The following is a 25521-nucleotide window of genomic DNA, read 5'->3' on the forward strand; positions in this document are numbered from 1 at the left end:
GTTTTTATAATAGCAGCCTCAAGCAATATTTGTCCTTTGGTTATAGATTTACTTCACTCAGCATAATGCACTCCAGATTCATTCATGTTCTAAGATGTTCTGCGGATTCATCATTGTTCTTTATTGCTGCATAGTGTCATGATCACCTAGTGCTGCTATAACAGAAATACCACAAGTGGATGGTTTCAACAAAGAGAAGTTTATTCTCTCACAGTCTAAGGGGCTAGAAGTCCAAATTCAGGGTGTCGGCTTCATGAGAAGGCTTTCTGTGTCGGCTCTGGAGGAAGGTCCTTGTCATTAATCTTCCCCTGGACTAGGAGCTTCTCCACAAAGAAACCCTGGGTCCAAAGGACTTGCTCTGCTTCAGGAACTGCTTTCTTGGTGGTATGAAGTTCCCCTGTCTGTCTGCTCGCTTCTCTCTTTTATATCTCAAAAGGTATTGGCTTAAGACACAGTCTAATCTTATAGATCTCATCAACGTGTTGTTGTTGTTCTTAGGCGCTGTCTAATCAGTTCTGACTCATAGCAACCCTACGCACAACAGAACGAAACACTGCCCGGTCCTGCGCCATCCTCACAATCGTTATGCTTGAGCCCATCGTTGCAGCCACTGTGTGAATCCACCTCATTGAGGATCTTCCTCTTTTCCACTGACCCTGTATTCTGACAAGCATGATGTCCTTCTCCAGGGACTGATCCCTCCTGACAACATGTCCAAAGTACGTAAGACGCAGTCTCGCCGTCCTTGCTTCTAAGGAGCGTTCTGGTCGTACTTCTTCTAAGACAGATTTGTTCATTCTTTTGGCAGTCCATGGTATATTCAAAGGCGTGAACTCTTCTTCGGTCTTCCTTAGTCATTGTCCAGCTTTCACATGCATATAATGCAATTGAAAATACCATGGCTTGGGTCAGGCACACCGTAGTCTTCAGGGTGACATCTTTGCTCTTCAACACTTCGAAGAGGTCCTTTGCAGCAGATTTGCCCAATGCAATGCATCTTTTGATTTCTTGACTGCTGCTTCCATGGCTGTTGATTGTGGATCCAAGTCAAATGAAATCCTTGACAACTTCCAATCTTTTCTCCGTTTATCATGATGTTGCTCATTGGTCCAGTTGTGAGGATTTTTGTTTTCTTTATGTTGAAATCCATACTGAAGGCTGTGGTCTTTGATCTTCATTTGTAAGTGCTTCAAGTCCTCTTCACTTTCAGCAAGCGAGGTTGTATCATCTGCATAACGTAGGTTGTTAACGAGTCTTCCTCCAATCTTGACGCCACGTTCTTCTTCATATAGTCCAGCTTCTTGGATTATTTGTTCAGCATACAGATTAAATAGGTATGGTGAAAGAATACAACCCTGATGCACACCTTTCCTGACTTTAAACCAATCAGTATCCCCTTGTTCTGTCCGAAGAACTACCTCTTGATCTATGTAACGGTTTCTCATGAGCACAATTAAGTGTTCTGGAGTTCCCATTCTTTGCAGTGTTATCCATAGTTTGTTATGATCCACACAGTCAAATGCCTTTGCATAATCAATAAAACACAGGTAAACATCCTTCTGGTATTCTCTGCTTTCAGTCAGGATCCATCTGACATCAGCAATGATATTGCATAGTCCACATCCTCTTCTGAAACCAGCCTGAATTTCTGGCAGCTCCCTGTTGATATACTGCTACAGCCGTTTTTGAATGATCTTCAGCAGAATTTTGCTTGTGTGTGATATTAATGATATTTTTCATTATAGAAATTATATTCCACATTCAGTTGGATCACCTGTCTTGGGAATCAGCATAAATATGGATCTCTTCCAGTCAGTTGGCCAGGAAGCTGTCTTCCACATTTCTTGGCATAGATGAGTGAGCACCTCCAGTGCTGCCTCTGTTTGTTGAAACATCTCAATTGATATTCCATCAATTCCTGGAGCCTTGTTTTTCGCCAATGCCTTCAGAGCAGCTTGGGCTTCTTCCTTCAGTACCATCGGTTCCTGATCATATGCCACCTCTAGAAATGGTTGAATATCGACTAATTCTTTTTGGTACAATGACTCTGTGTATTCCTTCCATCTTCTTTTGATGCTTCCCGCATCATTTAATATATTCCCCATGGAATCCTTCACTATTGCAACTCGAGGCTTGAATTTTTTCTTTACTTCTTTCAGCTTGAGAAACGCCGAATGCCTGAATGTCTCCTTTGGTGAAGTGTCTGTTCATTTCCTTTGCCCATTATTTAAATTGGATTATTTGTCTTTTTGTTGTTAAGGTGTTGAAGTATTTTATAGATTTTAGAGATTACACCTTTATCGGATATGTTGTAGCCAAAAATTTTCACCAGTCTGTAGGTTCTCTTTTTGCTCTTTAGGTGAAGTCTTTTGATGAGCAAAGTGTTTAATTTTTAGGAGCTCCCAGTTATATACTTTATCTTCTGGTGTTTGTGCATTTTTAGTTATGGTTTATATTGTATTTATGCCATATATTAGAGCCCCTAGAATTGTCCTTATTTTTTCTTCCATGATCTTTATTGTTAGGTCGTGGAATCATTTTGAGTTAGTTTTTGTGTATGGTGTGAGCTATGAGTCATTATTCATTTTTTACAGATATGTTATGTGTAATGCCAGCACCCTTTGTTAAAAAGATTGTCTCTTCCCATTTAATGGACTTGGTCCTTTTTCAAAGATCAGCTGATCACGAGTGGATGAATTTATGTCTGGGTTCTTGATTCTGTTCCATTTGTCTATGTGTCTGTTGTTGTACCAGTACTGGGCTGTTTTGACTACTGTGGCTGTACAGTAGGTTCTGAGATCAGGTAGTGTGAGGCCTTTGTTCTATTTCTTCAATAATGCTTTTCTTATCCGGGGCCTCTTTCCTTTCCATGTAAAGTCAGTGATTAGCTTTTCCATCTTGCTAAAGAATGCTGCTGGTATTTGGATCAGGATTGCATTATATTTGTAGATCGCTTTAGGTAGAATTGACATTTTCACAATGTTGTGTCTTCCTATCCATAACCATGGTATATTTTTCCATTTATGTAGGACTCTTTTGGTTTCTTGCAGTAGCATTTTGTAGTTTTCTTTGTGTAGGTCTTTTCCACCCTTGTTAGATTTATTCCTAAGCATTTTATCTTTTGGGGGGCTATTATAAATGGTATTGGTTTCCTGATTTCCTTTTCGAAGTTCTCTTTGTTGGTGTATAGGAATCCAACTGATTTTTGTATGTTGATCTTGCATCCTGCTACTCTGCTTAATCTATTAGTTCCAGTAGTTTTCTTGTGGAATCTTTGTGGTTCTCTATGCATAGTATTGTACCATCTGCAAACAGGGACAGTTTTACTTCTTCCTTTCCAATTTGGATGCTCTTTATTTCTTTTTCTTGCCTTATTGCTCTAGTTAGGACTTCCAACACAATATTAAATAGAAGTGGCGATAAAGTGCATCCTTGTCTTCCTCCCAATCTCAAGAGGAATGCTTTCAGCCTCTCTCCATTGAGAATAATGCTAGCTATTGATTTTGTATGCTGTTGTTGTTGTTAGGTGCCATCATGTCATTTCCAACTCAAAATGACCCTAGGTACAACAAAACAGTACTCAGTCATGTGCCATCCTCACAATCATTGTTTTGCTTAAGCCCATTGTTGCAGCCACTGTGTTAATCCATCTCATTGAGGGTCTTCCTCTTTTTCACTGACTGTCTACCTTACCATGCATGATGTCCTTCTCCAAGACTGGTCCCCCCTGATAACATGTCCAAAGTACATGAGATGAAGTCTCACCATTCTTACTTCCAAGGAGCCCTTTGGCTGTACTTCTTCCAAGACAAACTTGTTCTTCTGACAGTCCCTGGTATATTCAATATTTTTGCCAACACCATAATTCGAATGCATCAATTCTTCTTTGGTCTTCCTTATTCATTGTCCACCTTTCATATGTATATGAGGCGAATGAAAATATCATGGCTTGGGTCAGGCGCACCTTAGTCCTCAAAGTGATATCTTTGTTTTTGAACACTTTAAAGAACTCTTTTGCAGCAAATTTGCCCAATGCAATACATCGTTTGATTTCTTGACTGCTGCTTCCATAGGTGCTGATTGTGGATACAAAAAAAATGAAATCCTTGACAACTTCAGTATTTTCTCCATTTATCATGTTGCTGATTGGTCCAGTTGTGAGGACTTTTGTTTTCTTTATGTTGAGGTGTAACCCATACCGAAGGCTGTAGTCTTTGATCTTCATTAGTAGGTGCTTCAAGTCCTCTTTGATTTCAGCAAGCAAGGTTGTTTCAACTGCATATCACAGGTTGTTAATGAGTCTTCCTTCAATCCTGATGCCATGTTCTTCTTCATAATGTCAAGCTTCTTGGATTATCTGCTCAGCGTACAGACTGAATATGTATGGTGAAGGGATACAACCCTGACGCATACCTTTGCTGACTTTAAAAAACGCAGTGTCTCCTTGTTCTGTTCAAATGACTGCCTCCTAGTCTATGTACAGGTTCTGCATGAGCACAGTTAAGTGTTCTGGAATCCCTGTTCTTCGCAACATCATCCATAATTTGTTATGATCCACACAGTCAAATGCCTTTGCATAGTCCATAAAACACAGGTAAACATCTTTCTGGTATTCTCTGCTTTCAATCAAGGACCATCTGACATTAGTAATGATATTCCTTGTTCCATGTCCTCTTCTGAATCTGGTTTGACTTCCTGACTGTTCCTTGTCGATGTACTATTGCAACCGTTTTGGAACGATCTTCAGCAAAATTTTACTTGAGTGCAATATTAATGATATTATTTTAAAATTTTCACATTCTGTTGGATCACCTTTCTTTGCAATGGGCACAAATATGGATCTCTTCCAGTCAGTTTGCCAGGTAGCTGTCTTCCAAATTTCTTGGCATAAACAAGCGAGCGTATCCAGCGCTGCATCCATTTGTTGAAACATCTCAACTGGTATTTTGTCAGTTCCTGAAGCCTCGTTTTTCACCAATGCCTTCTTGGACTTCTTCCTTCAGTACCATCAGTTCTTTGTCATACACTACCTCCTGAAATGGTTGAATGTCAACCAGTTCTTTTTGGTACAATGACTCTGTGTATTCCTTCCATCTTCTTTTGATGCTTCCTGCATTGTTCAATATTTGCCCACAAAATCCTCCAAAATTGCAACTTGAAGCTGGAATTTTTTCTGCAGTTCTTTCAGCTTGAGAAATGCTGAGAGAGTTCTTCCCTTTTGGTTTTCTAATGCAAGGTCTTTGCACATTTCATTATAATATTTTACTTTATCTTCTTGAGCCGCCTTTTGAAATCTTCTGTTCAGCACTTTAACTTCATCATTTCTTCCATTCCGTTTAGCTGCTCTACGTTCAACAGCAAGTTTCAAAATCTCTTCTGACATCCATTTTGGTCTTTTTTTCTTTTCTTTCCTTTTTAATGACCTTTTGATTTCTTCATATATGATATCTTTGATATCATCCCACAACTTGTCTGGTCTTGGGACACTGGTGTTGATTGCGTCAAATCTATTCTTGAGATGGTCTCTAAATGCAGATGGGATATACTCAAGATCATACTTTGGCTTTCGTGGACTTTAGTTTTCTTCAGCTTCAACTTGAACTTGCATCTGAGCAATTGATGTTCTGTCCCACAGTTGGCCCCTGGCCTTGTTCTGACTGATGATATTGAGCTTATCCATCTTCTCTTTCCACAGTTGTAGTTGAATAGATGCCTTTATTATGTTGAGTAATTTCTGTTCTATTCCTATTTTATTAAGAGTTTTTATCAAGAATGGGCATTTATCAAATGCCTTTTGTGCATTGATTGAGATGATCACGTGATTCTTTTATTTTGTTCTATTTATGTGGTGGATTATGTGGCTGATTTTCTAATGTTGAACCATCTTGCATGCCTAGTATGAACCCCACCTGGTCGTGGCATATTATTATTATTATTCTGTATGATGCTGAATTCTATTGGCTAGAATTTTGAGAATTTTTGCATCTATATACGTGAGAGATATTGTTGTGTAATTTTCTTTTTTTGTGTTAGTTTTGCTTGGCTTTAGTAGCAGGATTAAGCTGACTTCAGAGAATGAATTTGGGAGTATTCCTTCCTTTTCTATGCTCTGAAATAGTCTGAGTAGGAAACCCTGGTGGAATAGTGGTTAAGAACTATGTCTGCTAACCAAAAGGTCAGCAGTTTGAATCCACCACGTGCACCTTAGGAACCCTGTGAGGCAGTTCTACTCTGTCCTATAGGGTTGCTATGAGTGAGAATTGACTCATGGCAATGGTTTTTTTGTTTGTTTGTTTTTGGTTTAGTACTAGTGTTAGCTCTTCTCTGAATGCTTGGTAGAATTACCCAGTGAAGCCATCCCAGCCAGTGTTTTCTTTTGTTGGGAGTTTTTTTTTTTTTTTTGCCACTTAGTCTCTTCTCTTGTTATGGGTCTGTTCAGATTTTCTATCTCAGTTTGTGTGAGTTTAGGTAGGTAGTGTATTTCTAGAAATTTGTCCATTTCCTTCAAGTTGTCAAATTTGTTAGATGACAATTTTTTCATAATATTCTGTTCTAATCCTTTTTATTTCAGTTTGGGTCCGTTGTAATGTCCCCATCTCATTTCTTATTTGAGATATTTGATTCCTCTCATGTTTTTCTTTTGTCAGTTTGACCAATGGTTTGTCAATTTTGTTGATCTTTTCAAAGAACCAACTTTCGGTCTTGTCAATTCTTTCTATTGTTTTTCTGTTCTCTTTCATTTTTTTGTGCTCTAATCTTTATAATTTCCTTTCTTCTGGTGCCTGTGGGCTTTTGCTGTTCTACTATTTGTTCGAGTTGTAAGGCTAAGGTTTTGATTTTGGCCCATTCTTTTTTTGATGTGTGCATTTATTACTATAAATTGATCTCTGAGCACTGCTTTTTGCTGGGTCCCGAAGGTTTTGGTATGATGCATTTTCATTCTCATTTTGATTCTAGGAAATTTTTTGATTCCCTCTTTGATTTCTTCTATTGCCCAGTTGTTTTTAAGCAAGGTGTTATTATGTTTCCATTATTTTGTTATTCAGTGTTTGATTTTTTTTCCTTCCTCTTCCTGTTACTGATTTCTACTTAGATTGCATTGTGGCCAGAGAGAATGCTTTGTATTATTTCAATTTTTCAGATTTATTGAGGGCTGCTTTGTGGCCTAAAATGTGCTCTATTCTGGAGAATGCTCCGTGTGCACTGGAAAAGAATCTATACTTCACTGCTGTTGGGTGGAGTGTTGAGGTCAAGTTGGTTGACTGCGGCCTTTACATCTTCTGTATCTTCGTTGAATTTCTTTCTAGATGTCTTGTCCTTTACTGAGAGTGGTGCGTTGAAGTTTCCTACTATTATTATGGAACTGTCTATTTCTCTTTTCAGTGCTGTTAGAGTTTGTTTTATGTATTTTGGAGCCCTGTTGTTGGGTGTGTAGATATTTATTAAGGTTATATCTTCTTTGTGGATTGTCCCTTTAATCATTGTATAATGTCCTTCCTTGTCTTTTATGGTAGATTTTGTCTTAAAGTATATTTTATCTAAGATTAGTATTGCCATGCCTGCTCTTTTCTTGGTTACTGTTTGCTTGATATATTTTTTTCCATTCTTTGATTTTTAATATATTTATGTCTTTGTGTCTAAGGTGTGTCTTTTGTAGACAGCATGTTGACGGGCCTTTTTTTTTTTTTTTTTATTCTGTCACTCTCTGTCTCTTTACAGGTGAATTTAAGCCATTTATATTCAGTGTGATTATCAATAGTTATGAATTTATTGCTGTTATTTGTGTGTGTGTGTGTGTGTGTGTGTGTGTGTGTGTGTGTGTGTGTTGCCCACATTTTCTTTGTTCCTCTTACTTTCCTGTGCTGAGTTCTTTTTGTTTGTGGATTTTCTTTTCATTTCTTTTGCTATTATAGATTTTGTGTTTACTGAGTCTGTTTTTCTTTTTTATTTTGATGAGTAAGTTTGTTAATTTTCTTTGAGGTTACCTTGAAATTTACCCTTATCTTCCTAAATTTGAGCCAGTCTTCTATTACTTGATATCACCTTGACTTCCTCTCCATTTGAAAGTGCTACATCTACACTGTTTAGTCCCCCTTTCATTGTTTTGTCGTTTTCAGCATTTACAGATTGATGTCTATGTTTCCCTGTTTTAAGTCTTTTAGCTTTGTTTTAGCTTTGAGAGTTCCTTGCCTAGGTTATCTGGATGATGCTATTCTAGGCTCAGGTTGTTGTGTGATGTTGTTGGTTCTCTAACTGAAAGTCTCCCTTTAATATTTCTTGTAATTTGGTTTGTTTTTTATGAGTTAACCCTTAATTTCTGTTTATCTGGAAATGTCCTAATTTTACCATCATATTTGAGTGACAGTTTTGCAGGATTCATTATTCTTGGTTGGCAGGGTTTTTTTTTTCTGTTTGTTTTGTTTTGCTTTCCAGGTTTTATGTATGTCACCCCATTGCCTTCTTGCCTGCATAGTTTCTGTTGAGCAATCAGAGCTTAGTCTTATTGTTTCCCCTTTGTAAGAGACTTTTTGTTTTTCTCAAGCTGCTCTCAGGATTTTTTCTTTGTCTTTGGTTTTGGCAAGTGTGATTATATGTCCTAATGACTTTGTTTTGGGGTCTATCTCATATGCGGTTTGTTGAGCTTTTCATCTTTCAGGATGTTTGGGAAGTTTTCTGCCAGCAAATCTTCAACAATCTTTTCAGTGTTTCCATTTTCTCCCCATTTTGGAACTCTGATCATGTTCAAGATTTTGCTCTTGACTGTGTCCCACAGAATTCTTAGGTTTTCTTCATTTTTTTTTTTTCATTCTTTTCTCTGATTTTTCTTTAAAGTGGCATCCATGGATTTGTCTTCAATCTTGCTGATTCTGTCTTTCATTGTTTGAAATTTGCCCCTAAAACCTTCTATTGAGCTATTTTGAAATTTTGTTGTTTATCTTTGGATTTCTAGTTGCTGTTTTTTTGTATGGAGGAGCCCTGGTGGCACAGTAGTTAAGTGCTCAGGTGATAATCAAAAGGTAGGTGGTTTGAATCCACCAGCTGCTCCACAGGAGAAAGATGTGGCAGTCTGCTTCCATAAAGATTTACAGCCTTGGAAACTCTATGGGGAAGTTCTATCCTATCCTATAGGGTCACTGTGAGTTCTAATTGTTTGTTTATTTTAACATTTTGTTCTTGTATTTATATTTATTTATTTATTTATTTTGGACTTCTTTATTGCCTTGTCTGTTTTTCTAGATTTTGGCTATGTTTTGTCTGTTTTCCACTGTTTTTTTCTGTGTTTCCTTGATCTCTTTCCTAATCTCTTGGAGAGCCCTAAATGTTAGTCTTTTGAATTTCATATCCAACCAAAAACCAAACCCATTGCCATCCCGTCAGTTGACACTCATAGCAAATTTGATATCTGGTAGTTCCAATGCCTTTTCTTCTTCCAGAAGTTTATCTGATTCTTTACTTTTGTCACTTGCTGGAGCTATCTTGTCCTGTTATTTTATACGTTTTGATATTGTCTGCTGTCTCTGAGACGTTAAGATATTATTTTCTTTATGTATTGATTATATGTTCGTCTGTTTCATCCTGCTTATTTACATTTGTATGTGTTTTACTTAGTTTTTCAGGTGCATTTGTCTAGGCTGTGTTGGCTCTACCTCCTCTTGTCTATATTCTTTTATTCTTCTATATGGAGTGTTTAGAAACTGCTTTTAAGTATTGTTCATAATAATTATGTCAAAGAACAAAAGTCATCAAAGCATGCTACTTAAAAGCAATTTATGGCAATTCAAAACAAATCCATAAATAAAGTCATCAAGCTGAATAGAAAAAAAGAAGAATCCTTGCCTGTATTATATTATCACAAATGGTTTTGTATTACCAATATTTGGATACTTGTGAAAATGTGATAGAGATTATAATTTATAATAAAAAAAAAAAAATCTGTGTAGAAGTATTCATAGCCTTTTCTCTTTTATTCAATCAGGTATCCTGAGTCAGATTTCCAAGTGCCTGCTTGACTCTGGGCCTTTTTTATGCTGATCAAGAAAATGGATAGAAATGGGTAAATAATTGGAAGTACCAACACAGAGCCTAGTAGATTGTTTATACCAGAAAGGAAGGAAACTGTCATCATCTTACTCTCCAGGTCAAAGGAAAGGACTGGACAAAATGACTGGGAAGGTCCTTCTCCACTATAATGGTCTATTGTTCTCTGGTCTATTCCTTTCTGCAGGTTCCTTCTCTCACTTGTCCAACACTAATCTGGTTTCCCGCCAGCACCTTTCATCTTCTCATTCTAAAATTTCTTTCCCCTCAGCTTTCACACATGAAGAAGTCTTCTCTACCTCAAAATTATAAAAAAATTTTCATTTGACTTGCCATCACTCTAAGTACTATACTGTCTCCTTTACAAAGCCAAATTCATTAGCGAGTGGGCTGCATTCACAACTTTCACTTCTTTATTACCGTCAGCACTTTGTCATCCTTTTCAGATCCCAATGCTCTACTGTAAAGGAGCCCTTGTGGCACAGTGGTTAAGTGCTTGGCTGCTAACCAAAAGGTCAGCAGTTCGAACCCACCAGCAGCTCCACAGGAGAAAAGATCTGGTGATCTGCTCCTGTAAAGATTAGAGCCTAAGAAATCCTATGAGGCAGTTCTACTCTGACATATAGGGTCACTGTAAGTCAGAATCGACTTGGTGGCACACAACAATAACAATGCATCCTAAATAAACTCAACAACTGCTATCAGAGGCTGGGGCACTATTTTAGGAAAGCTCCCATGGCTTTCAAGATATTGTCCCATCCTTACTTCTCCCCATATTCACCACTCTCCTTTCTCCTAGGCTGCTTCCTTTTAGCCTGTGTAAATGTAAATGCATACTGGAAAGATCACCTTTGCTTCCTAACTTAAGACAAAAAAAAATTAGCAATGAAGGTTATCATCAAAAAGGTTTTACTGACAAGTAATAGTGATTAAAATGATGGTGTTACAGGGATCAGAGAGAAGGGAAAATCATTTGGATATTATTTATGGGCAAAAGTTGGAAAACATCACCTTTCCTTGTGGTCAATCACATCAACTGCAATTCACCAGCAAATAAAATCGGTCCCCTCTTCCAATTCAACTAAGTATCTATCTTTAGCTTTGGAATGTTCCTGGGTCAGGGACTGGAATCTATACATTCTGAATTCGAATTGGATATGTTTAGTAGAAAATAAGCAAGCTACTGATTCAGGAAGTTTTCTGTGATTGCCTCAAGAAGAAGGTCCATAAAAGAAATTTGGAGGTGGGGGAAGGAATGGAAAAGTAAAAATAGTGATGACTAACCTCACAGAACGAACTCAGGCCTATCGGCCCTCTCAGGGAGCCTCAGGGCCTCATGCATGCCTGCAGCCGACAGCTTACGGTTGATGTTGCGGTACCGGCATCGGAGCAGGTTGCGGTAGGTGGTCCTCAGGTCGCGGTTGAAGAAGGCGTAGATAAACGGGTTAATGAGAGAATTGGCATAACCCAGCCACAGGAAAGTCCTCTCCACCCACAGTGGGATGCAGCTGCAGGAGGTGCCACAGATAAAGGGCCTGGCCGTGGACAGAAGGAAGAACGGCAGCCAGCAAAAAGTGAAAGCCCCAACGATGATGCCCAAGGTGGTGGCCGCCTTCTGCTCACGCTTGAAGATGGAGATGTTCTTCCTCTCCCTTTTAATGAGCCGGGAGATGTTGGCGCAATCTTCCGCATCCTTCTCCATCTTCACCACAGCGCTGTTCAGGGAGATGACGGTTTCGGGCTCCTCCTGGCGTTGGGGGAAGCCAGGGAACTTGTGCTTTGCGGCACTCTTCTTGGCGGCCTTGTAGATCTGGAAGTACATGAAGAGCATGACAGACATGGGGATGTAGAACGCTACTGCGGTGGAGTAAATAGTGTAGCCAAAGTCCTGACTGATCAAGCACACTTTGTTGTCGTTCACGTTCTGAGCCCATCCGAAGAGAGGGGGTAGAGTGATAGAGGCGGAAAGCAGCCAGACAGCCAGAATCATCTTCGCCATGCATTTCCCACTCTGCCTCACGGGGTAGGTGAGGGGCCTGGTGATCCCAAGGTACCTAGGGGAGAAAAGGAAAGGTAATAGGTAAATACTGTCACCAGAACTGTGATGATGAGCTGAGAAAGAGCTACTAGCTGGCCACTATGCTTTCTACACCTTAGCACCAAGCCTTATATCAGCCCTTCTAGGGAGGCTTCATTATTCCCATTTTGCAGAAAAGCAAACTAAGGTGCTGAGATGTTACCTGTTTTATTCTAGGTCACACAGCCAGCCTGGGGTACTGCCAGGATTTGGCATGAAAGCCTTCTGACCCTGAGGCCAGTCCATGCTCTTTTCATAGCATCCCACATTTTATGAAGTCAATGAACCAAAGACAGAACACCAGCCATTTCCCCTAGGACCACAAACACCAAAGCCAGCCAGGAACAGACATCCATCCTGAAGTGTGATGTAGGGACACATCCTTGGGAATGGACCAAGGTTTCCCACACTCTGATATGACACACCCCCTCATCTCACTGGTCTTTATTCAGGCCAACTCTCATTTATTTTAAGCTCCCCTTTTCAGTGTAGCGGAAGCATTTCTTTAAGACCACAGAGATCTGTGAGATGTTCAGGAAAACCTGGTGACTGGAAGTTGCAGTGATCTTCCTCAACTCTCCCCCACTAAAATTCTTACACAAGAACAATGCCAGAGGAACAATCTATAAAGTAAAAGAGGCCTGCCTTGTCTCTCCAGTTTTGAGGCGGATCACAAGAAAGGAACAATTCTAAAATGTTAGGCAAATACAACATCCTCTCCATGCTTTAAAACCCTCCCCCCAAACAAACCCCGTTGCCATCAAGTCGATTCCAACTCATAGCAACCCTATAAGAAAGAGTAGAACTGCCGCATAGGGTTTCCGAGGAGGGGGTGGTGGATTCGAACTGCCAACCTTTTGGTTAGCAGCCGAGCTCTTAACCACTGTGCCATTTAGTGCTATATGAAAAATCCATTGCCGTCCAGTCAATTCTGACTCATAGCGACATCATAGAGCATAAATATTTCTCTATTTCTGTTGTCAAGGGTTTATATGACAAACAAGACTCTGCAAAAACAGAAAATATGCATTAAGCCCATTTCCCAAATGCTCTTTTCAGTTTTCCAAATTTGTTATTTTCACCTCTATATGTAACCATCTTAGCTTCTATTTGGGGGAGAATGCAAGGAGTACTTGAGAAGCAGAGACAGGTAAAAGTTGGTCATTTCATCGTTTTCATATATATATATATGAAAAAATATATAGTTCTATAGGTAGAATGGAGCCCTAGTGATGCTGTGATTAACAGCTTGGCTGCTAACCAAAAGGTTGGCAGTTCAAATCTACCAGCCACTCCTGGGAAACCCTATGGGGGCAGTTCTACTCTGTCCTATAGGGTCGCTATAAGTCAGACTCCACTTGATGGAAACAGGTTTTCAACAGGTTAGAGGTAGAATATGTTTCATGAGTGTATCATTCACACATAGATAAACTCCTGAAACATGATGAAGGGGAAACGTATAGACAATCTCCAACTTACCAACAGGTTATTTTCTAAAAGTCTGTGAGTTGGTAGTTTGGAACTTAAAGAATCATTTCTACTAGAAACAGCCTTATGTGTTATGCTTAAATTATCCCACAATAGTCTTGATACATTTTTTTTCCAAGGAAAATTAGCATCCTTGCAACACTTAAAGTAAAATAGAATGAGTCAGGGTTGCTTACTGATCAAGAATATTCATTCACCAAATATTAATGAAGCCCCTTCTATGAGCCAGGTGCTGTTCTAAATGTTGGGGATTTGGTAGTGATGAAAGCAGACAAAAATCTTGAATGGAGGCACATGGGAAAAATTCTGTAGGGGTTGAAAGGAAGACCGAGACCTATGATAATTTTAAAGGGGCTTCTGCTCACCTCCAAGGACTTCAGGTGTTAGTGGCACTGATTCTTTATTTCATGACCTTTCTTTTCCCTTTTCCTTGATAAGGCTGACCCCAAAAGCACTATCCTTATGTTTATCACTGTAATTAGGATTACGGTTCAGCTTCCAAATAGAAGGAAGAAAGAGAAAGAAGATTTTACTGAGATTGCAAGAATAAGAGCTTAAAGAGAGAAAGGGAAAAGAGAAAAGGAGCTGGGTGGCGGGGGGGGGGGAGGATAAGGGGGTAAGGAGAGGAGAAGGGGAAAAGGGGAAAGACAGAGAGGACGAACACAGGAACATGAAATAGATTTTACCATATGTGGAATTATCTGAGTTTCAAGCTACAGAAAAAGATTTAAGAAAATTTAAAAGAATACAAAAAGGAAGATGAGAAAACGCCTGAGAGGTGTCACAACTGACTGGAAGGCCATAATTAAGCAGATCCCTGCCCCAAGGCTGAACGCGGATACCCCGTAAAAACAGCATCTCCCTTCTCCTGTTTTGCTCTAGGGGTGCTCTCCAAGTTTTTCCTGCTGGAACTCTTTTGGACATCACTCTTTCTGGATCTAGTCCTTGCACTCTACCAGCCCCTGTAGATGTGGACTTTCAGACTCCTTCCTTGTTTCCATGCCTCCCCTAGCAGCCTTTCCCAGGACTGTGACTTTGATTTCCCTTCTCTTTGTCTGTAATCATAAGCATAAATTGGTCACTCCCAAGCCTGGATCTGGTTTCTGAGACACAAGCCCAGTCTAAAACCCCAAGTTCACCAACAAGTTGAGGTGGAACAAGAGGTTAGTTCAGACAGTTCCCCAGAACACCAGCAGATGGCATTATCAGACCACCTTACACCTACTTGCTGGGGGTTTGGGATGAAGGGTGGCTAGAGCAGTAGGTATGTGTTGGAAGGAGGAAGTAGGAATACTCACAGCTAGAGAAGTTACATTTTGTTTGTGGGGATTGAAAAAAAATTAGCAAGCCAGAAATTTGCAAACTAGTAAACTCTTATGCTTGAGGAAGTCAGTTCAGTTTTTCCTTCCATTCCTTCAGTTTCCTTTCTGAACCGGGGATGCCTTCAGGCTTAATTGAACCAGTTTTTTTCCTGCCAACATAAACAATATAAAATCCACAAAAATAATTCTCAGTGATGGATTAATTGATTACCAATTTTAATATAAGAATATTAAAACAACTAGTAAGAACAGCGTATTCGTTCATTCAGATACACTTAGTCTGACACCCTTGACCTGTGGTGTTGGCGAAGAATAGCGAACATACCGTGCAAAGAAAGAACTGAATCAGTTTTACAAGAAATACAATCAGAACGTTCCTTAGAAGAAAGGATGGCAAGAAATTGACTTGCTCACTTTGGACATGTCATCAGGAAAGACCAATCACTAGAAAAGGATATAATGTTTGATAAAGTAGGGGGTCAGAGAAAACAAGGCAAACCCTCAGCGAGATGGATTCACACGATAGCCACAACAATGGACTCATGCCAACGATCATGAAGAAGGCACAGGACTGGGGGACACTTTGTTCTGTTATACATAAGGTCACCATGAATCTGAGTTGACTGCATGGTAACTAACAACAAGATATAAAACTTGTATTCCATAAACTCTGTTTAATTTTAGGATCCATCCTCTAATGGTCTTATGTCATCTTCTACAATAAGTAGTGATACATACATCTCCTGGGTACCACTTGGTGAGACTTTAGAAGGCTTAAATCAACTAAAGATTATTAGAAAAAACCATAAGATTCTTTAAAGTATCTAGCTATAAAGTTAATAGTTTTTGTTTTGTTTTGCTTTTAAGCAATTAACAATTAGAAAATACTGTGGGGGAAAATAATTCCATTTACAGCAACAGCCAAAAACTTAAAATATCTAGGAAAAGTCTTTTTGAAAGGCCAAAGCCTATGCAAAGAAAACATAAAATGCTACTTAAAGACATAGAGAATGCTTGAATATATGACTAAAACACACCTTTTTCTTCAATTAAGAAAAGAAAGTATTATAAAAGTGTCCATTTTTCCTCAATTAATCCGCAAATATCATACAACCCTGACTGGAAAAACCAGCAGGGCTTTCTTTAGTTTAACCAAATGATTTTTAAGTTCATCAATTAAGTACGCATAAATGGCAAAAAAAAAATCTGGAAAAGAATAATGAATGGATACCTCTCCTACAAAAAAATAGCATAAAGCACAGAAATAAAAACTCAATAAAATTTACTCAAAAATAGATGAATAGAATGGAATAGATCCCAGAAATATACTCAAATATGTAAGGGTATTTTTATATTAAAAAAAAAAAAGAGTCATTTTATCTTACTATTATGAGAGGACATTCATGAAGTCTGACAACTGGCTAGAAATTGGGGTAAAAATAAAACTGGCTTTTAACCTTTTTCCTTATTCAAAAATAAATCGCAGATGGATCAATGATTATCATGTAAAAAAAAAACTAAAGTCTAAGACTACTATAAGGAAACATGGATGAGAATTTCTACAAAATCTTGAGGTGGCAAAGGCCATTTTTAACCACAACGCAAAATCTTAACACTTTAAAATGACATATTGATAAATTTTTATATAAATCAATGACATTTAGCTTAATTTAAAAATCAATATATGCAGAGTTACAAGTCAAATAACAGACCTGAAGTCCAAAGAACAATATTCCAATACATACAGAACTCCTACAAGTCAATAAGAAAAACGCAACCTCCCCAATAAAATTATTGAAGCAATTAACCAAAGGAGAAATATAAATGACAAATCTACCCTTGGAAATATGTAAAACTTTATTAATCATCAAAAAGATGCAAATTTCATTTGCCAATTTTTAAGAAAGACAAAATCCAATATTGGGAAGGTGGAAAAAAACAGGCTCTATAATTTTGCTAGTGGGAGCGTCAACTGAGTTAGCAATTCTGGAGGAGATTTTGCAATTAATACACATCAATATTTACTCTTGAACTCAGCAATCAGCCTTCTAAGAATCTGTCTTAAGAAAATTATACAAGCGAAAAATAGAAAAAAAAAGAAGCACTCTAAATACCCATCAACAGAAGATGAGCTAGATAAATTATGGCACGTATATATCATTTCATTGTGAGGATGGCGCAGGACAGTGCAGTGTTTTGTTCTGTCGTACACAGGGTCACTATGAGTCCAAGCTGATTTGACAGCACCTAACAACATATACCATGAAACCATTAAAATTGACGATGTACCTATTTCTTGACATGGAAACAACCAAAAAGTAGATATAAAAACAACATCTAGCCACCTAAGTAATAAAATATTATATAGCATTGTCATGGATTGAATTATGTCCCCCCAAAAAATGTGTGTATCAAATGGCTGAGCCATGTTTCCCGGTATTGTGTGATTTTCCTACATGCTGTAAATCCTGCATCTATGATGTTAATGAGGGAAGAGGGGCGGTAGCTCTGTTGAGGCAGGTCTCAACCTACAAGATTGGATTGTGTCTTGAGGCAATCTCTTGAGATACAAAAGAGAAGCGAGAGACAGGGGGACGTCATACCACCAAGAAAGCAGTGCCAGGAGGGTTTGGGGACTATGGCTTCAGGGGACATCTAAGTCAATTGGCAAAACAAATTCTATTAAGAAAACATTCTGCATCCCACTTTGAAGTGTGGCATCTGGGGTCTTAAACGCTAGCAAGCGGCCATCCAAGATGCATCAATGAGCCTCAACCCACCTGGATCAAAGGAGAATGAAGAACACCAAGGTCACAAGGTAATCATGAGCCCAAGAGACAGAAAGGGCTACATGAACTAGAGACTACATCATCCTGAGACCAGAAGAACTAGGTGGTGCCTGGCCACAACCCATGACTGCCCTGACAGGGAGCACAACAAAGAACCCCTGAGGGAGCAGGAAAGCAGTGGGATGCAGAACCCAAATTCTCATAAAAAGACCAGACTTAGTGGTCTGACTGAGACTAGAAGAATCCCAGTGGTCATGGTCCCCAAACCTTCTGCTGTCCCAGGACAGGAACCATTCCCAAAGCCAACTTATCAGACATGGATTGGACTGGACAATGGGTTGGAGAGAGATGCTGATGAGGAGTGAGCTACTTGCATCAGGTGGACACTTGAGACTATGCTGGCATCTCCTATCTGGAGGGGAGATGGGAGGGTAGAGGGGGTTAGAAACTGGCAAAACGGTCATGAAAGGAGAGACTGGAAGTAGGGAGCGGGCAGACTCATTAGGGGGAGAGTAAGTGGGAGTATGTAGTAAGGCGTATATAAGATTATATGTGAGAGACTGACTTGATTTGTAAACTTTCACTTAAAGCACAATAAAAATTATTTTTAAAAAACAAAGCAGTGCCAGGAACAGAGTGCATCCTTTGGACCCAGGGTCCCTGCGCAGAGAAGCTTCTAGTCTGGGGGAAGACTGATGAGAAGAACAACAGAAACAGAAAGCCTTCCCCTGGAGCTGACACCCTAAATCTGGACTTTGAGCCTACTTTACTGTGAGAAACTAAACTTTTCTTTGTTAAAGCCATCTACTTGTGGTATTTCTGTTATAGAGCACTAGATAACTAAACAAGTGTATTAACATTTTTAAAGAAAATTGGGTATATATTTGCATGAGCGTACGCACACAAATGCATACACTGGGATTTCTAGAATATTTATCAAAGTATTAATGGCAGCTTCATCTGAGTGGCAGAGTTTTGAGTGGTTTTCTAATTTTTCTTGGTACTTTTCTATGCTTGATTTTTTTTTTTACTCTGAACATGTAAAAAATGCTATTTTAATTTAAAAACAAAATTAAAGATTTAACAGGATTCTGTGATTCCTGAGTCTCCTAAGTGATTCTGGCACTAGAGAGTATCTGGTTCATAAAATCTTTAAAACGCTGATAATTAAATCTTAGATTGTTTTATTGGATTACCTTGTCAAAACTGTTTTATTACATTCATAAATTCACACAAAGGAAACAGATCTCATTGGCATTTAAAATCCTATAATTATTATATAAAGTAATATTGGTATTCAGGGAAGTATTTTATCCAAATTATGCATTCATTCTCCTGAACCTTGTAGAGTATAAATCTTACCTTCAAAAGAGAGGAAAAAGAAAAAAGAACACAAAAACCTAGGTTGATTCTAAATATTCCCTAATATGCATGGGTAATATTTATCATACTAACATTTTACACTCAGTGTTAATTAGAAAGTGGGGTGCTTATTATAAAGCCTTCAGAGTTTAACTTTAAAATGTACACAAATGTTAAAATAGAGTAAATCTCAGATACAAAGGCACCAAAGTATTACGTGATTTAGAAATGCATGCAGTTCACATTAGGGTTTCCATTAAAATAGGGGTTCAGAGAAAAAGAGGATTAGAAAGTTATAATCTGCATAGAGAGGGATTGGAAAGCAAATTAACTCTACTGCCTGTCTTCCACTCTAACTGTACAGAAATTCTAGATAATGGCTTTTAATTAAATAGCTTCTCCTGAGTTTCATTCCTATAGAATAATAAATTAGGGGTAAAAGTGATTGGTTAGAATAACTCCAAAATATACTGGTTTTTAGAATATTAGGCTTAGTAATTAATAAAGTGTTCTGTAAGGACATGGTTCTCTAGCTCTCATATACCACTGTGGGAGTGTACATCGATGCAGTCACTTTGGAAAACTATTTTTTAATATCTACTAAAGCTGTAGATACTATAGCTTTAGGAGATGTTACTGCTAACAAGTTGATAAGTAATAGATATGACCCAGCAATTCCTCTTCTAACTATATAACCAACGGTCTTAGTCATTTAGTGCTGCTATAACAGAAATACCACAAGTAGGTGGCTTTAACAGAGAGAAATTTACTCTGTCATAGTCTAGCAGGCTAGAAGTCCAAATTCAGGATGTCAGCTCCAAGAGAAGGCTTTCTCAATCTGTCAACTCTGGGGGAAGGTCCTTGTCATCAATCTTCCCCTGGACTAGGAGCATCTCCGTGCAGGAACCCCAGGTCCAAAGGAAGTGCTCTGTTCCCTGCATTGCTTTCTTGGTGGTATGAGGTCCTCATGTCTCTCTGCTCACTTCTCTCTTTTATCTCTCAAAAGAGATTGACTTAAGACACAATTTAATATTGTATATCGACTCCTGCCTCATTAACATAACTGCCTATAATCCTGCCTCATTAACCTCACAGAGGCAGGATTTACAACATATAGGAAAATCACATCAGATGACAAAATGCTGGACAATCACATAATACTGGGAATCATGGCCTAGCCAAGTTTACACACATTTTGGGGGGATACAATTCAATCCATGACACAAACATTCACCAAAACACTAAAATACATGCGTAAGAATGTTCACAGCAGCACTACTGGTAGCTGCCCAAAACAAAAACAACCCATTTTATAAAACAGGTACAATTCTATACTAGTAGAACTGTTACATAAATTGTGGCATATTTATTACAATGGAATTCTATACAACTACTGCTTAATGCGTTAACATGGATGATTCTCACAAACATTATGTTGAGCTAAAGAAGAGAGAAACAAAAGAGAGCATACTGTTAAAAACCAGACAAAACTAACCTATGATGATAAAAGCAAAAATGGCGGTCACCTTCACCCCTCAAGGGGATGCTCATGACCAAAAGGGTGCATGGGGAACACTTTGGGGTACTGGAAATATCCTATTTCTTTATCAGTTACATATGTATGTTCACTTCATAGAAATTGAGTTGTGAGTTACGATTTGTGCAACCTTCTGTTGTTGCTGTTGTTAGATGCCGTCAAGTCAGTTCCGACTCATAGCGACCTCATGCACAACAGAATGAAACACTGCCCGGTCCTGTGCCATCCTCACAATTGTTGTTATGCTTGAGCTCATTGTTGAAGCCACTGTGTCCATCCACCTCGTTGAGGGTCTTCCTCTTTTCCGCTGACCCTGTACTCTGCCAAGCATGATGTCCTCCTCCAGGGATTGATCCCTCCTGACAACATGTCCAAAGTACGTAAGACGCAGTCTCGCCATCCTTGCTTCTAAGGAGCGTTCTGGTTGTACTTCTTCCGAGACATATTTGTTCGTTCTTTTGGCAGTCCATGCTATATTCGATACTCTTCGCCAACACCACAATTCTTCGGTCTTCCATATTCGTTGTCCAGCTTTCACATGCATATGATGCAATTGAAAATACCATGGCTTGGGTCAGGCACACCTTAGTCTTCAGGGTGACATCTTTGCTCTTCAACACTTCGAAGAGGTCCTTTGCAGCAGATTTGCCCAATGCAATGCATCTTTTGATTTCTTGACTGCTGCTTCCATGGCTGTTGATTGTGGATCCAAGTCAAATGAAATCCTTGACAACTTCCAATCTTTTCTCCGTTTATCATGATGTTGCTCATTGGTCCAGTTGTGAGGATTTTTGTTTTCTTTATGTTGAAATCCATACTGAAGGCTGTGGTCTTTGATCTTCATTAGTAAGTGCTTCAAGTCCTCTTCACTTTCAGCAAGCGAGGTTGTATCATCTGCATAACGTAGGTTGTTAATGAGTCTTCCTCCAATCTTGATGCCCCGTTCTTCTTCATATAGTCCAGCTTCTTGGATTATTTGTTCAGCATACAGATTAAATAGGTATGGTGAAAGAATACAACCCTGACACACACCTTTCCTGACTTTAAACCAATCAGTATCCCCTTGTTCTGTCTGAACAGCTGCCTCTTGATCTATGTAAAGGTTCCTCATGAGCACAATTAAGTGTTCTGGAATTCCCATTCTTCGCAGTGTCATCCATAGTTTGTTATGAACCATGATCCACACAGTCAAATGCCTTTGCATAATCAATAAAACACAGGTAAACATCCTTCTGGTATTCTCTGCTTTCAGTCAGGATCCATCTGACATCAGCAATGATATCCCTGGTTCCATGTTCTCTTCTGAAACCGGCCTGAATTTCTGGCAGTTCCCTGTCAATATACTGCTACAGCCGTTTTTGAATGATCTTCAGCAGAATTTTGCTTGCATGTGATATTAGTGATATTGTTCTATAATTTCCACATTTGGTGGGATCACCTTTCTTGAGAATAGGCATAAATATGGATCTCTTCCAGTCAGTTGGCCAGGAAGCTGTCTTCCACATTTCTTGGCATAGACGAGTGAGCACCTCCAGCACTGCCTCTGTTTGTTGAAACATCTCAATTGATATTCCATCAATTCCTGGAGCCTTGTTTTTCGCCAATGCCTTCAGAGCAGCTTGGACTTCTTCCTTCAGTACCATCGGTTCCTGATCATATGCCACCTCTTGAAATGGTTGAATATCGACTAATCCTTTTTGGTATAATGACTCTGTGTATTCCTTCCATCTTCTTTTGATGCTTCCTGCATCATTTAATATTTTCCCCATGGAATCCTTCACTATTGCAACTCGAGGCTTGAATTTTTTCTTTACTTCTTTCAGCTTGAGAAATGCCGAACGTGTTCTTCCCTTTTGGTTTTCCACCTCCAGCTCTTTGCACGTGTCATTATACTTTATTTTGTCTTCTCGAGAGGCCCTTTGAAATCTTCTGTTCAGTTCTTTTACTTCATCAATTCTTCCTTTTGCTTTAGCTGCTCAACGCTCAAGAGCAAGTTTCAGCGTCTCTTCTGACATCCACCTTGGTCTTTTCTTTCTTTCCTGTCTTTTCAGTGACCTCTTGCTTTCTTCATGGATGAGGTCCTTGATGTCATTCCACAACTCATCTGGTCTTCGGTCACTAGTGTTCAATGTGTCAAATCTGTTCTTGAGATGATCTCTAAACTCAGGCGGCACATATTCAAGGTCATATTTTGGCTCTCGTGGACTTGCTCTGATTTTCTTCAGTTTCAGCTTTAACCTGCATATGAGCAATTGATGGTCTGTTCCACAGTCGGCCCCTGGCCCTGTTCTGACTGATGATATTGTGCAGTCTTCTGGATGTATGTAAATAAGTTTATTTGTAAAAATTAAAAAAAAACACACACACACTGGACTTGTCATTTGCCCTTAACCTAGATGTTGACCTATCCTCTAAAACCACTATTGTGGTGGGGTTCCACTATAATTTTAAACCATTGTCATCAGTGTTTCCAAGCCCCAATTATAGTTTGGACCAGTAAGCCATCTAAAGTCTCCATTTTGACCTCAGAAATTGAAGGAGAGAATGGGGCAGGAGTGAGAAAACAATCAAACAGCAACTAAATTCATCAAAGTTTGGAAGCAGAGTAACAAAAACCTCCTCTTTGAGGAAAGTAAATTAAAAGCCAGAAATGAACATTTCCCTTAGGGAGAGAATCAGAGTTAATTAAAATAAAGCAAATCACTTAAATCTAAAAGTACTTCTAAAAAATTAATTACTGTATTACTATTCTATTGCTGCATAACAAATCACCACAATTTAGTGGCTTAAAAGTCATCCATCTATTATCCCACAGTTCTGTAGAACAAATGTCCAGGCACAGCTCAACTAAGTTCTTTGCATAGGGATGAAATCAAGGTATTGGCTGGGATCGCAGTCTCAGAATCCTCTTCCAAGCTAGTGTGGTAACTGGCAGAATTCATCTCCTTGTGGCTCTGGAACTCATGCACGCCTCATCTTCAAAGCCAGAAAGAAAGCATATGCTGCAGCTTTGAATCTCCCTGACTTGTTCCATCTCTGACCTCTAGACCCTGTTTGAAAAGGACTCACCTGATTAGGTCAGGCCCACTCACACTCAAGTGGAAGGGATTATACAGGGTGTGCACATTGGTGAGGGAAATCTTGGGACCATCTCAGAATTCTGCCTACCATAAATATTATGTGATGACAAGCTAAGGATGCAGCAAATTTACCGCCAAGGCAGCTAAACAAAGACCTACTTGGTACCTACTCAAGTTGAGAAATGCCTTCCAGAATCTTCTATGCACTCTACCATGAGGCAGCTGTTTTCTGCTGTATTTTTCTGTTATTCAATATAAAAACATAAGGATTTTCTTGCTGTCAGCTTTTTTTTTTTTGCCAACCTAAAACGTAAAACCGTTTAAGTTTACAAAAACTATCAAAGGGTTTTTAGATACTTACAGAAAGATGAATGGTGACCCCCGAATTGTACTTGGTGTTAATCACTTCAGTTGTATCTGAAGTTGTAATAAACTCTGAGTTTTCCACAGAAGTGTTTGGGTTTTTATTCAGATAAAAAGGTGAAGAAAGAGCCAAAAATTCACCAGCAACAATAAAACAACCAAAAAACCCGTTGCCGTTGAGTCCATTCAAACTCATAGCGACGCTACAGACGGAGCAGAGCTGCCCCATAGCATTTCCAAGGAGCGCCTGATGGGTTCGAACTGCCAACCTTTTGGTTAGCAGTGGTAGCACTTAATCACTACGCCATCAGCGTTTCCACAATAAAACAGAGGAATGGTTAAATTTTTAGCTAAAAACTTCAAAAACAAGCAAAAAAAAAATACTGTTATATGATGGTACTAAATGGGTTCTAATTCCACCCTCACTTCATAGAAATGAATAAAATTCCTAAGAATCTGACTAATATCCTCTTCTTTAGGATATTACAAAAGCAAACTGAAGGGGTGAAAGGACGGCCTAAGGATAAGTGGAAGAAAACCATCAATAGTAGAAACCCCAGCAATATACTTTATATACTTTTATGCACATCAACACTTTTATAAAGTGCTTTGTTTTCTATCATTGCACTGATCACAATTTAAAGGTACGGATTATAGACGTGGCTGGTAGTTTGGCTCCTTTGTTGTTTTGAAGGAGTCCTTGTGGCACAGTTGTTAAAGTGCTCAGCTGCCAACCAAAAAGTCAGGAATCTGAGCCCACCAGCTGCTGTATGGGAGAAAGATGTAGCAGTCTGCGTGCATAAAGATTTAAAAAAAAAAAAAATTTTTTTTTTTTCCCCCTTGGAAACCCGATGGCGCAGTTCTACTACATCCTACAGGGTTGCTATGAGTCAGAATCAACTCGATGGTAGCGGTTTTATTTGGTTGCTATTGTTGTTAGGTGCCGTCGAGTCGATTTCAACTCATAGCGACCCCATGTGACAGAGTAGAACTGTCCCATATGGCTTTTTAGGCTGTTATCTTTATGGAAGCAGACCGACAGGTCTTTTTCCCATGGAGGCACTGGATAGGTTCGAACCACCAACCTTTTCGTTAGCTACCAGGGTTCCTTCGCTTAGCTGCTGCACCACCAGGGCTCCTTAAGGGACTGTAAATCCTCAAGGAAAACGGACAACTCTGCTTGCTCACCGTCCCTTGTCTTCCCCATGCCCAGCCCAATACCTGGAACACAGCCGGTATTCAGTAAACAGGGCTGATGCATTAACTAATGAATGTAGGAGAGGTAAGCAGGTTTGAGAAGGAAAAGAATGCATTTGGCTTAAATACATTGAGCCTCAGGTAGAATACAAAAGGCAACTAAAAAAGTCAAACTATTTCTAGCTTAAGTGAGAGGTCAGAGTTGGAAGATAGAGATTTGGGGGATTTGAGAATAATTGGAGTAGAAGGATGGAGAGACAATGGTAAC

General features: G+C 39.1%; 1 protein-coding gene across 3 annotated transcripts in view; it reads right to left on the reverse strand.

Annotated features, from left to right (window-relative positions):
• The window catches only part of HTR7 (5-hydroxytryptamine receptor 7), a 94494-nt gene that overhangs the window by 6835 nt on the left and 62138 nt on the right, over positions 1–25521 (reverse strand). For all 3 annotated transcript variants that reach the window (XR_007513476.1, XR_007513477.1, XM_049855649.1), the window contains exon 2: positions 11323–12092. Coding sequence is in view for 1 of the 3 variants with exons in the window: in XM_049855649.1 (XP_049711606.1) it covers positions 11324–12092 (769 nt within the window). In the remaining 2 variants the exon portion in view is untranslated. The remainder of the gene's footprint in view (positions 1–11322; positions 12093–25521) is intronic.

The sequence above is a fragment of the Elephas maximus genome, chromosome 16 (genome assembly GCF_024166365.1).
Source record: "Elephas maximus indicus isolate mEleMax1 chromosome 16, mEleMax1 primary haplotype, whole genome shotgun sequence".
NCBI classification, from domain to species: Eukaryota; Metazoa; Chordata; class Mammalia; order Proboscidea; family Elephantidae; genus Elephas; species Elephas maximus.